At 54.5% G+C, this 12,910-nt stretch overlaps 1 protein-coding gene across 6 annotated transcripts; it reads right to left on the bottom strand.

The window, feature by feature from the left end:
- Positions 1–323: 323 nt before the first annotated feature.
- IFFO1 (intermediate filament family orphan 1) lies at positions 324–11,320 on the bottom strand. Of its 6 annotated transcripts, none has more exons than XM_071764061.1 (9): positions 10,562–11,319; positions 5,646–5,706; positions 5,464–5,559; positions 5,112–5,252; positions 3,434–3,618; positions 2,680–2,947; positions 2,021–2,113; positions 1,718–1,848; positions 324–1,107 (listed from the first exon to the last, which is right to left on the bottom strand). In XM_071764061.1, the coding sequence occupies exons 1-9, from the start codon at positions 11,257–11,259 to the stop codon at positions 1,005–1,007; spliced, it is 1,776 nt and encodes a 591-aa protein (XP_071620162.1). In that variant the 5' UTR covers positions 11,260–11,319; the 3' UTR covers positions 324–1,004. The 6 variants fall into 6 exon arrangements, 5 of the variants coding, with proteins under 5 accessions (XP_071620162.1, XP_071620166.1, XP_071620185.1 ...); XM_071764065.1 differs by having other exon boundaries at positions 3,434–3,594; XM_071764084.1 differs by having other exon boundaries at positions 2,839–2,947; positions 10,562–11,318.
- Between the last annotated feature and the right edge of the window lie 1,590 nt (positions 11,321–12,910).

Raw genomic sequence — 12,910 nt, 5'->3', positions numbered from 1 at the left:
TCAGGCACCGGGGGAGGACGGCCAGCTAGTCATGAGGCATGTTCAGCTCCCTTTCCAGTGTCTCAGCCTCAGCCCTGATGATGCCTCAGGTTAAGAACAAGGCAGCTACACAGCACTGGTACTTCACAGGGCCTGCCCAGTGCCAGTGGCTCCCAGAACAGGGATCTCCCCACTGTCCCACATGCCACGCCCCTCTGGCGCACCCAGGAGTGCACCAGGAGTATGTATCCCATGGGAGGTGCCCACTGAGGCTTTGGCAGAGGACACACCCCACCTCCAGCCATGTGGTAACCGAAGCAGCAGAGGGAGAGCCCACACCCAAGGAAGTTGTAGAAAAGGAAGTTGTCCCATTTAATGACCCCTCGCCCCCATAACACAGACGCCAGCGCACCGCCGGCACGCGGCAAAGCAAAGTGCACAGTGAGCGGGACTCAGTCCCCAACCCAGAGGAGGGGTCTTGGGGTGCCTGGCCTGGCAGAGGGACCAGCCAAGCACCCAACCAGCAGCAAGGACAGAGAGAGCCCCAGGCTCGGTCCAGTTGGCACCAGTGTCAGGTCCAGTTTGCAGGGAGGTACAGCTCTCGTTTGGCTCCACATGGTGCAGGGAGGGCAGGGGGCAGGTCAAGCGTACCAGGACAGAGGACGGAGGAGGTGGGTCTGGGGGGCCCTGGGGACAGGTCCTGGAGAACGCCACCATGGCAGGTTTGGTGCCTCCCTGCCCGAACCACAGTTTAACCAAAGCAGGGAAAGGGAATAGAGAAGGGGCTGGAAGCTGAGTGGCCCCAGTGAGGGCCCTCAGGTCTATCTAGCTATTCCCATTGGCGAGATATCAGTGGTGGGGGGCTGTGGCAATAGATGCCATTTTGGGCCAAGCACCCCAAAATGGGAGCGAGCCTGGGCAATAGATGTTTACCATTGGCTCCACATCCCTGACAGTCTCTCCCAGGTGCAGCTCAGGCACCCCCATGCCAGGAAGGGGGTCTGAGGGAGTGGGGCCTCCCCTCATTATCTGATGGAAGCATCACTGGGGGGGTCGCGGTCTGACTCCTCGCTCTCCTCGTTCGGGGCTGACTCGCTGTTGGAGGTCGGGGTGAAGGCAGGAGACTTTCTGCAGAGAAAAGGGCAGTAGTCACACAGCAGTGCCCAGGGAGAGGGAAAGGACCTGGTTTGGTGTGGGCAGAAAGCACCAGAGCAAGGAGGTAAAGACGCTGAAGTGCCCCTCTCTCTCTCTCTTCCCTAGGCATACATGGGTCCACAGGAATTCTTGGGTGCTGGGGAGGGTGTCCTAGAGGACACCAGCTGAGAGGTCCAGAGCATGAAGCAGGGATGGGTAAGATGCCAGACGAGCCTGCCCAGAGCACAACTCTTCCAAGGCATGCAAGGCTAGGGGTCAATGAAAGCCTATCACAGAGGTCCTCATCCTGGAGCCACCCTGGCTCCAAATGCCAGCGGGGACCTGTATGATACTATTCCCACACAATCATCTCTCCATATGCAGTGTTCAGCTTCATCTGTCAAAACTGACTCCTGTGTTCAGCCCACCTTCTGCAGAGGGGGCACCATAATGTGTGTCACCTTGAGTTCAACAGCCTCTGGAAACTGCCCTCCAGGACACAACAAGGCAGGGCAGGAGTACTGTCCTGTGGTTCAGCTTCCACTCACACCCTCCCTGGCTCCAGTCCTTGCCTGGGTATCCCAGCCCTTCTGCTGAAGTTCACCTGTCCCCAGACTGGGTGATGAGCCTCCGGCAAGTCTCCATCTGCACATCCAAGCCTCGCTTCATGCTGCACATTTCCATGTACTCGTGCAGGTGCCGGTTCATGTCATTTTTGGCTGTGGCCAGCTCCAGCTGCACAAGGAAAATGGTGAAGAGATAAGCCTAGGGCACGGAGCAACCCAGACCCAAGGCTGCTTCCCCTCCATCACCAACTACCTGCTCCAGCATGGTGCCTCCTTCCCCCAGGGACCCACTACCCCATTTCACCCCCTTCTGTGCCATGTCCTCCCCACTTCTTCTTCACCTCTATTTGGTCAATGGTTTCCTGGTACTCCTTTTCACGGCTCTTGAAAAGTGACTCTGTGTCCTTGATCACCTTTTCCAGGCTGTCATCCTGCTGTTAGAGAGAGCAGACAGCATATTTAGAGTCAGGAAGATGTCCATCGTGAGGAATCAAAGGCAAGAGAGAGAGAAATCAGAGACAGAACTGGGAAAAGAGAAAGAATCATAAGCAGTGTAGTATAAGAAGGCCTGAGTCAGTCCTGCCAACACTGGGTAGAAAGACCCAAGACTTGACACACATGGGCACTGAGCACATCAGCCCAGAACAAGCCCAGCAAAGCGCAGAACCTTTTGAAGGCACAAGTCATCCCCAAGCACAACACATCCCCAGGGGACTGCTGAAGGCTGAAGATTTAGGATGGTGAGGGCATTCGCCAGACATTGAGGTGTCTGTTTGGGCAATGTTGCTGCACAGTGGGCAGGGGGCTAGAGAAACCAAATAAAGGATCACCAAAGCTGAGCCCAGCCCAGTCAGAGGAGGTCTACTCTTCTGGAAGGGCTGTAGCTGAAAAAGGTGCCTCTCCATGAGTAAGAGCCGCTCCCTCACCGTGCCTTTCAAATTAGAGGACCTTGGTCTGTCATAACAAGAAGACCTTTGCAAGGATGCAGTAACATATTTACATAGGGATGGTTGGAGGGAAGCTTCTGTACAGGCCTGCAAGGGATGGAGGGGCTGAAGTCTGGTCTCTGAGGGAGCATCTTCCTAGGCTCAGGCCGAGTGCCCCAACCCAGGGCTGGATCCTCGAGGGGATCTGACACCACCGTTACCTCCCCCTGCACCTCTGCGGCTGCAATGGCGTATCCAGAGAAGTCCTCCCAGAGGAGCAGTGTTTCTTCTGTCTCCTCCCACGTGAGGCTGTCACAGTCATCCTCAAAGTCATATTCCCTCCTGGGGGAAAAGGAACAACATGTCAGCAGCCAGCAGGCACACCCCAGCAGAAGAGAGCAGGCAAGGAGGCCGTGTTAGTGATGAAAGTCTTTCCCCTGCTTGCAGCAGGGCCACAGCTCTCAGGAGGTCTGGTCAGGGTGAGCTCAACTGTGCCCAAACCCAACAGCTGGTGGAGAAGGGGATGGCTTGACAGTCAGGAGCCCTGGCAAATTCTACAGTAGCTCCCAAAAAAGCAGGAAAGAAGGAAAGCGGAGGAGAGCTGGGCCAGCTCCCACCCATGGCCCACAGGTGTCCTGGGGAGCAGTCCCACCACACTGCAGAGCACAGGGCATAAGCACCTCGTGGCAGCACCTCCCATCTTGCCCTCTTCCAGGAAGGGGAGACGCAGCCCACCCCTGCCCTCCCCATCTTGGGTGCTGGCAGGGAGCCTGGGGCCAGAGCCTTGCTTGATGCTTGGAGACAGAGGTGCAGAGCAGCTGCACTCACAGCTGGTTCAGCATCCTCTGCATTTCCTCGTTGATACTCATGGCCGTGGTCTCGTCCTCTTCCTCCTCTTCAGGTTTTCGGGAGGCATCGCTCTCTGACAGGGAGGTGTCTTCATCACTGACCTGCTTGCGCTCCCGCTTCCGCCCCACCGAGGCTGGGACCTTAACGGGAGACAAGTGCAGAGACTACAGAAACGAGGCCGGGTCCGAGGTCGGGAGCAGGTGGTTGGGAGGAGATGGAGGAGAAAGGAATGGTGGAGGGACAGAAAGGCAGGGAAAGAGAAGGAGAGGAGGAAGAAAGGAGGAAGAAAGGAGGAAGAAAGGAGGAAGAAAGGAGGAAGAAAGGAGGAAGAAAGGAGGAAGAAAGGAGGAAGAAAGGAGGAAGAAAGGAGGAAGAAAGGAGGAAGAAAGGAGGAAGAAAGGAGGAAGAAAGGAGGAAGAAAGGAGGAAGAAAGGAGGAAGAAAGGAGGAAGAAAGGAGGAAGAAAGGAGGAAGAAAGGAGGAAGAAAGGAGGAAGAAAGGAGGAAGAAAGGAGGAAGAAAGGAGGAAGAAAGGAGGAAGAAAGGAGGAAGAAAGGAGGAAGAAAGGAGGAAGAAAGGAGGAAGAAAGGAGGAAGAAAGGGAGAAGAAAGGGAGAAGAAAGGGAGAAGAAAGGGAGAAGAAAGGGAGAAGAAAGGGAGAAGAAAGGGAGAAGAAAGGGAGAAGAAAGGGAGAAGAAAGGGAGAAGAAAGGGAGAAGAAAGGGAGAAGAAAGGGAGAAGAAAGGGAGAAGAAAGGGAGAAGAAAGGGAGAAGAAAGGGAGAAGAAAGGGAGAAGAAAGGGAGAAGAAAGGGAGAAGAAAGGGAGAAAAAGGAGAAAAAGGAGAAAAAGGAGAAAGGAGAAAGGAAAAAGAGAGAGAGATGGGCTCATTATGATCAGGTTAAAGGTGGTGCAATGGATAAAATAATGGTTTTAGCATTTTCTAAAACTAAAACTAAGAAACTAAAAATGGAATATATGAATCTGATGAGAAAAAACAATGTGGTTTTACTGGAGAAACACTCAACTCGCCCACCACCCTGCTCCAGAGACAGGGGAACACAGTGATGGAGAAACACAGTGACAGAAACAAGAAAAAAAAAAAAAAAGAGACAGAATCTGAAAAAGGTGAAATGTGTCAATATTTACAGTCCGACCTTATTTATAGAAAGTTTAAAATTTTTACAATTTCCCAACTGAATGGAACTAACCAGTTGCTTCTGTGGGGACAAAGAGTGCAAGACAGAAAGGCAGCAACATTCAGAAAGAGAAAAGAGACAGAGACAGAGGAGACAGAGAGAAGATGACGGAGAGGGGAAGGGGAAGGAGAGAGATGGAGTTAGAGACAGACACTCAAGTAAATTGTCTCCCTCCTGCAGCTGCTTCCCTACCACTGCGGGATCCCCAGGCTCAACAGAACAGGTCAGCAAAAGGCTGAGGGGACTTCTGATGCCCAAAGAAACATTTGGAGCTTTTCGCCTCCTCTCCGTGCCCTTTTGCCTGGTCCTCCAGAGACAGAGAGCAAGGGACCACAAGGAGAGAGGGATACGGTGACCAAGGGTCTCCCATAGCAGGGGGCTGGTGTTGTCTCTTCTACCTCCTTCAGGAACTCTCTTCCCCAGAGCCAGTGGCTGAGCCTGGAGCAGCAGCAAGCGTTTCTCACCTGAAACATCTTAATCATGTCCTCACAGTTCCGCTGCTGTGCCACGTCACACAGCTTGGCAGTGATGTCAATGCGCCGGCAGATGTCCATGTCCACCTTCATGGCCTTCTCCTGGATCTTGGTGTCCAGCTCTGTGATGTTCTGAATCCACAGCACCATAGGAGGGGGAAAACCAAGAAAGATTAGGCAAGGCAAACAGAGATGAGAGCCCCCACGCTCCCCCCACCCTGTGCTGTAGGACTGCACCCTAGACCAAATCTGTGCTCAATCCCTCCAAGGAACTGCTTTTCTCCTCAGCCCCACCACTAGGGTAGGACACTGCTGCTGGGTCAGGGAGAGGTTAGGGACTCACATTGCTCATCAATCCCTTGAAGACAACAAGCTCTGCCTTGAGCTGCTCCACCTTCATGGCCAGCTCCTCCTGGCAGGCTTCAGCTTCCTGGGCTTCCTGCTCCAGGCAGAGGGAGATGTGCAAATCAGCATCAACATGGGGCAGCTGGGGTGCAGGGGGAGGGGGCAGGCAGCGATGCTCACCTCCTGCAGCTCAGTCACTCGGTCCTGAAGCTGGACACGTACCGTGTACTCCTCTTCCCATCTAGGGAGACAAATGCACCAGTCAGATCCCACTGGCCTGGCCTCGGAGAGGAGGGAGCAGCAGCTGCTCAGCCCAAAGCTATCCAAGGGGGTGATGACAGCACTGGAGCGGGACAAAGAACTTGCCCAAGAATGCATCGCCGCTTGTTTCCACCCATCATTACAAGGAGGGGAGCTGGGGACACCAACCACAGGCTCCACGTGACAGCTGCTCTGCATGCCCTGCTGCACCAGGGCTGGTCCACGGTGCAACACAGCCCATCCACCTCTCCATCCACCCCTGAGCCCCTTGGCATTGGGTCACATTAGTTCATCTTCAACACTCAGTAACCAGCTTGCAGATGTTGCAGAGCTGCCCCCATCTGCATCGTATTTGTGACCACATTTGCGTGTCTGCAGTGCTGAAGTTCACAAACCAAATCCAATACCAATCCACCTTATAGCATGAGTGGCCGTGGTGTGCATCAACATGAAGGGCTGCTTTTCTGCCTTTACCAATGCAAAAGTAAAGTGCTGGGTCTCTTTACAGTGCTGGGTTGGAGTGTCCTATCCAGGCAGGGGCAGAAGTCTCCTTGCCTGTACTGCTGTGTAACAGGTTGGATTAAAGAATACTGTTTCATCCTACGAAGAAGCAGGACAGATTATTCCATATAGTGCCAGGCTGGCTGGTGGGCACTGTATTAAGCCCTACAGCTTTGCAAAAGGCTGAGCTGCAAGGTGCCCGGCACTGCTATACAAAGACACATTGCCAAGCAATTATTATATTATATTTCACTGCATGAGATCATCATCTTGGGCCACGCTGCAGTGTTGGCCCAGTCCATGGTCTGTTGGGAGGCCACCAGGCTGTACTGCTCTTTGCTAAACAACTATCCCATAAAGCAGATGGGTTGGCATACACTGCGGTGCGGTACAGGGCAGGGCTGCTGCATTCTTATCTGGCTCCTGGCTTTTCTGGGAGAGCCAGATTTCTCTGAGAAAGCAAGATTTCTCTGGGAGAGTAACCAGAGCTGGGCCCTGCCTGGTGCTGTGATCTCTGGCTTCTATTTAATATTTGCAAGCACTAAGACAGGCACTGTGACCCTGCACACGGATGTGAAAATCACTCTCCTCTCCCACTAAGTCTGAGAAATAAATCCTAGGGTCTAAGGGTCTAGATGACCAGAGCATATGAAAAGTCTTCACGCTTGTTATCTCAGGGTACCAGGACAATCTGATGATGTGTGAAAGTCCTGGGCAAAGAATTTCTGTGTTCTTAAGGCTGGCAACATTGCTCTTTACTCAAGCAAGAAGAAAGCATACAGTCCTCATGGTGTTGTTGGCTCCATCATGCAGCTACAGAAGAGGAGTCAAAAGGGCTTCCCATCCCTTTAGGGGAAGAGGGAAACAAAGAGAGAGGGAAGGAGGGAAGGAGTAAGTTAAAAGACAGAACTGCCCTTATATGGGAACCATTCAAACAAGGCCTCCTTCCCCAGGGAGAAAAACGCCTTCTACTGTAAGAAAAAATTTTCAGCATCTTTCTCAGCACAGCCCTTCCCCTAGCTGCAAATCCTTGGAAGAATTCATTTCACGCCAGTGCTATGGAAGATGAGGACAGATCAGATAAACACCGACTTAAAGGCAGGAGGCAACAATGCAAGTGACAGATTCGCACGCCCATCCTCTCAAAACGTCTTTCCCGCTCGCCTCCGTCTGGCTCCTTCCTCTCTGCTCTCTCCTGCAATGCACCACTCCTAATAATAACCTGCCTGCAGCACTGCACCCGCAGCCCAGTGTCACCCACAGCTACTGCCAGGTCGCTGTTGGCTGTGAGCAAGGCTGCCCCAGACGACCCCAGGGCCACCGGTGCATGACAAGGGGTGAGGCACATTCTTCCTGCAAGGCAGCAACCTGCCCAAAGGCTGGAAGAGAGGAGGAAGCAGGAAGAGTCCCAGTTGTAGACAGACCCAACCATCTCCTTGCCAGCTACAGGTGAGCCCTCCCTAAGCCGGGGACACAACAAGATGCAGTGCTGTCCCTATAGCCTGCTCCACTAGGTGCATTGCCTCAAGAAGTTCACTTAGTAAAATAAGCAGTCCTCTACATCTTTAAAAATCCTGTTCACTGCAAAAGGAACTTGAGTGCCTCACCCTGTGCTGTACAGTTAAGGCATGCTGGTGCTGTGGGTCATCCTTCTGGTTGCTCAGGGCTGGAAGATGCACATTCTTCTTTTGCCACATTTGAGCTTCACCTTAAAAATGATTGCTCTGCAGTCTGGTGCATCTCCTTGGAGGGCAATTAAAACAACAGAAGACCTTCTTGCAGCCCTTCAGTTTATAAAAGGGTCCTATAAGAAGGATGGAGAAAGACTTCTTACCTGTGCCTGTACTGACAAGACAGGGGGAAATGGTTTTAGACTGAATGAGCCTAGGTTTAGACTGGACCTAAGGAAGACATTTTTTTACAATGAAGGTGTAGAGACACAGGTACATGTTGCTCAGAGAAGATGTGAACAACCCCTCCCTGGAAATGCTCAAGGTTAGGTTGGATGGAGCTTTGAGCAACCTGGTCTAGTAAAAGGTATCACTACCCACAGCAAGGAGATAGACTAGATAAGCTTTAAGTGTCCCTTCCAGTCTAAACCATTCTGTCATCCTAACATGCTGTGCCATAACATTACTCACCTCATTATCTCCAGTATGTGCTCACAGCATACAAGATACATGAGAATATAAATACAGTGGACAGCACAAACCTGATGAGACATTCAGATCCCCAGTGCTTGGTGGTTCTGTATGATACAGGCACCCTTTTCCCCTTTCCAGGCCACCTACCTAGTCTCCATCTGCTCCCCACAAGTGCTGCTCCTGAGAGCCTCAGCTGCTGCTGCATCTCTTTTTTTCCCTTCTTATTGCCCCCTGCTCCCCTCCTAGATCCCAGACTTGAATTTCAGGCCCTACCTATCCAGAGAGAAGCTCCTCTTGCTGCACTGCTCCAACAGGTGCATGGTGGCCAATGCTGCCCTGAAGAAAGCACAGGTTCGAGCACCTAAGCCATGGATAGTCCTGTGTTAACATAGTCTTGTCCCGCTGCCCCTGGGCAGGTGGCAAAGGGATGACACTGGCCACAATGTCTCCACTGCAGATCAGAGCCTCCCAGCAGGTCAGAGCCAGCCAGGTCGTCTCTGCTCCTGAGAGATGTCAGCATCAGGCCTCAGCACAGAGAAGGGTGTAGAAATAGGATCCCCCTGTCCAGGACCTGGCTGCACCCATTAGAAAGTTCCCAGTGTTGGAAAGTGTCTGGGGGTGGGGTCTGCTTTCCCCCAGCTCCTGGTAACACAGTCCAAAAATAGATCCCACCAACAACATTGGCCCGCAGCAACTCATGGTGCCCCCCTGCTTCCCACTAGCCCCCCTGCTCTCTTTGTCACGTCTCCCCCCTCATAGCTTTCCTCAAAACCCACTTGCCAGAGTGGGACAACCCCAAAGAGCTCTCCTTTACCCTAAAGTTTCAGCAGCAACAACAAAAACCCAACCCGGTGCTGGCTGACTTGCTTTGTATGGGTGAGAGTCAAGCACTCTCCCCACTACCTGAAAACTCAAGGCTAGGACAGCTTCGCCCCCCTGGAGAAGGAGCCCAGCACCTGGCTTAATAATAAACATTAGGCACATGTGGCAACTGCTGGGACAGAAGAGATATCAACTCTTCCTTTCATGTGCCTTGCTTAGTGCCTCCAGAGTATCCTACAGGCAAGTCTGCTCAGCCAAAGCCTTATAAAGCCAAAGACATGAGGTGTTGTCTTGGATACCCCCCAGCCTTGGTCTTGGCACCAGAGCCCATGGCTGCAAAGCAGAGGTCAACATCACAGCATCACTGTAGGCAGCACACCCCATATCGCTCCTTTGGGTCAGGACCAGTTAGTCACCTGTCAAGTCCTTCTAAAGCATCAGGAAGTGACTTCCACAAAAAACCAACCAACCAACCAACCAAACAAACAAACAAAAAACAGGTGGCGTCAGTCACCAGTGACGACTTTGGCTGGCCCCGCGATCTGATCCAGCGACAACAGCCCCACTGCCTGATCTCATCCTACGTGCAGAGATGAGAACAGCCTCGGAAATCGGCTTGAAACAAAAGTGCTGCCGGCGCGATGCAAGAGACCCGCACAGGAAAGAAGAACCAACCTAAGATACTAGCTTTGCATTCTGTTTCGCCCTTCTCCAAGGCACATGCCAAACCGCAGCTATTTTGGGTCGATAGGAAAGGGTGTGAGGAGTGGGGAAAGGAGTGGGGTGCTCCCGCAGAGCTCGCTGCTGCTGAGACACTGACTGGGAGAGTGAAGGGAAGGGAAAGGGTCTGGGGGAGCCAACCACCCCGCTGAGGGGCTTCTCGGCACCTTCCTACATATACAGAGCACTCTCCTCCTCTCAGCAGTCTTTTCCAGTTCAAACCAGCTCACTGTTGCCCATTCACCTTCTTCACCTACTTTCTAGCTGCACTTCCTTCCCAAGTGTTTCCAGATCCACCCCCCTTCCCCCCCAGACCATTTAAAACACCAGCTCCTGGAGTCACGTTATTTCTTCCCCGCTTGGAAAGGCATTCCTAGCCTCTCGCGATGGGTTGATAAGATGGAAGAAGGCACAGCAAGCATCCCCAGAGAGTTCAAACATCAAGAGGCAAGCGAGGAGAATCCGGGCGTAGACAAAAGCTCTTAGGGGTCCATGTTTTTTGCCTTAAAACCTCACCTCGCATTGCCAGGGCTGCCTTTCCCCACCACCCACTTCTCCCGTACCGACACTGCCAGGAAGAGCCCTGTAGCCTCCCCACCGATGCCTGTGGTGCCTCGGGGGCGCCTCGCTCCCGTCGCCCCTTCTCACCTGCGCTTGTATTCGTCGCGCTCCCTCTTCACCTTGGCCAGCACGTTGTAGAGGGCCCGGATCTCCGGGGTGATGGTGTCGATCTGCACTCCCACCCCGTCTGGGTGGACCCAAGAGACGCCCGGTCCCTGCACTAGGGTAGTCTCCGGTCCTGGACCCAGCCGCCGGGCTTGCGTGAAGGACCAAATGGTGCCGGGCATGAAGCGGGAAGCGGTCGGGAAAGGAGGAGGCAGCTGTGAGGGGGCGCCGGGGCGGCAGCCGGGGGAACCCAGCGCCCGGGTCGGACCCAGACCCAGGCCAAGCCCCAGACCCAGGGTGCGGATGGGGCCAACGAAGCCGGTCTGCACTGCCTGGTCGCGGCGCGGGGGTCCGCGGCCCCGGCTCCCCCCCTCCTCCAGCGCCTGCTGCAGCTGCTTCTCCAGCTGCCGGTTGCGCCGCTCCAACTCGTGGACCTTGGCCAGGAAGCATCGGAACCGCAGGTTCAGCGTCTTCAGGACGCTGATGTTGGAGCCCAGGTCGTTGCGGAGGGCCATGGCGGCGGGGGGCGCCGGGAAGGGGCCGGCGGTCGGCGGGGCGCCCAGGTCCCCCCCAAGGGGCTCGGCGGACCGCGGCGAGGGCGGCGGCGGCAGCTCGGAACCCGGCAGCCCTTGCTGCTCCTGCGGCAGGAGGAAGAGGTTGGGGCCGAAGAGCGGGTTCATGGCGGCGCGGCGGGATGGGACGGGGGAGCAGGGCGCAGGGCGGGGAGGGGGGAGCCGAGGCCGCCGGCACCAATCAGGGGCCCGGTGGGGGCGGGATGCGCCGGGGGGCTGCGCCCGGACGGCCCCGGAGGCGGGGGTGCGGCTTCCGCTGCGGCGGGGATGCGGCGGCGTGGCCGGAGACGGAGGTGGGAGACGCTCGCTCGCCCAGCCCTGCGCCCCGCCGGCTGGCCAGCCACGGGAGGAGCGAGCAGAGGAGGGGACAAGGCGTAAACCTCCCTTTCTCGGCTTCCCTACTCCCCGCTTCGGCGGGTTTCGGGGCTCCCAGGGGCAAAGGGATGCGGCGCGGGCGGCCAGGTCCGGTGGGACTCTGGCGGGCAGGGTCCGGCAGCCCCGAGAGCAGCGGGGAGGGGCCTTTTCCAGCACCGCAAGCTGAGGTCCCGCCGGGCACCTATTCCCGTCATCAACCCAGCACCGACCTAGTGTGCTTGCGCTTTTTTTCTTTTTTAATACTTTTGCATAGCCTTTAGAGGTTTCGCCAGTACTGTCCCCTGTAAAAACGGCATAACTTTCCCCTGCACCCTGCAAGTGCCTCTCGGTATCCTCACTCGAGCCCCCCCTCCAGAGGCAGCGCTGCCCCTGCTCCATCAGCAGCCTCCTACGGAGAGCTGCCAGCAGACAATAGCAAGCCAGAGGGCAGGGGAGGTTGTGTGGAGGCAGCCAGCTTCTCAAATATCATGCTTGGGACTGGCTTTCTCCTTCCTTGTTCACAAAGTGGCCTCGGGTCTTGCTTCCTAACCCCTATTTTAAACTTTAAGGTCTTTAAGTCCAACTGTTTGCCCAGCACTGCCAATTCCACCACTGAACAATGTCTCTAAGCACCACATCTATGCATCTTTTAAATACCTCCAGGGACGGTGACTCAAATGCTTCCCTGGGCAGCTTGTTCCAGTGCCTGACAAGCCCTTCAGGGACGAAATTTTTCCTAACATCCAATTTAAAACCTCCCCTGGGACTACTTGAGGCCATTTCCTTTTGTTCTGTTGCTTGTTACTTGAGAGAAGAGACCAACCCCCACCTCACCTAGCTACAGCCTCCTTTCAAGTAGTTGTAAAGAGCAATAAGATCTCCCCTCAGCCTACTTTTCTCAGGACTAAACCATCCCAGTTCCCTCAGCTGCTTCTCATAAGACTTGTGTGCTAGGCCCTTCATGAGCTTCGTTGCCCTTCTTTTGACATGCTCCAGTCCTTCTTGTAGTGAGAGGCCCAAAACTGAACATTGTATTTGAGGTGCAGCCTCACCACTGCAGGGGTCTTATCCTACAGTTTTCACCCCAGACCTTGGCCTCAACTCCAGGCCAATGTTACAAAAAGCACTGGCATGGTTTCTCGCTCATTTTCTGTCAGGAGACTTCACACAGCTCTATCAGCACATAAATGTTTACTGATGCAGACAGCTGCATGTGCTACTTTGCCATGTCTGTGCTCATGGCCCATTCCCCCAGGACTTCCACTGTGCAGCTGAGGGTGGCAATTGCTCAGACCAGCCTCAGGCACCTCAGCTGGGATGTCAGCAAAGGATGAGCAAGTAATGGGTTTGAACTGAAAATGCCCAGCACTGCACCACATTGAACTCTGTGGCAGGAGGTGGGCAA

The sequence above is a fragment of the Heliangelus exortis genome, chromosome 1, assembly GCF_036169615.1.
Source record: "Heliangelus exortis chromosome 1, bHelExo1.hap1, whole genome shotgun sequence".
In the NCBI taxonomy this organism is placed as follows: domain Eukaryota; kingdom Metazoa; phylum Chordata; class Aves; order Apodiformes; family Trochilidae; genus Heliangelus; species Heliangelus exortis.
This window is presented reverse-complemented; position numbering and strand designations above follow the sequence as displayed.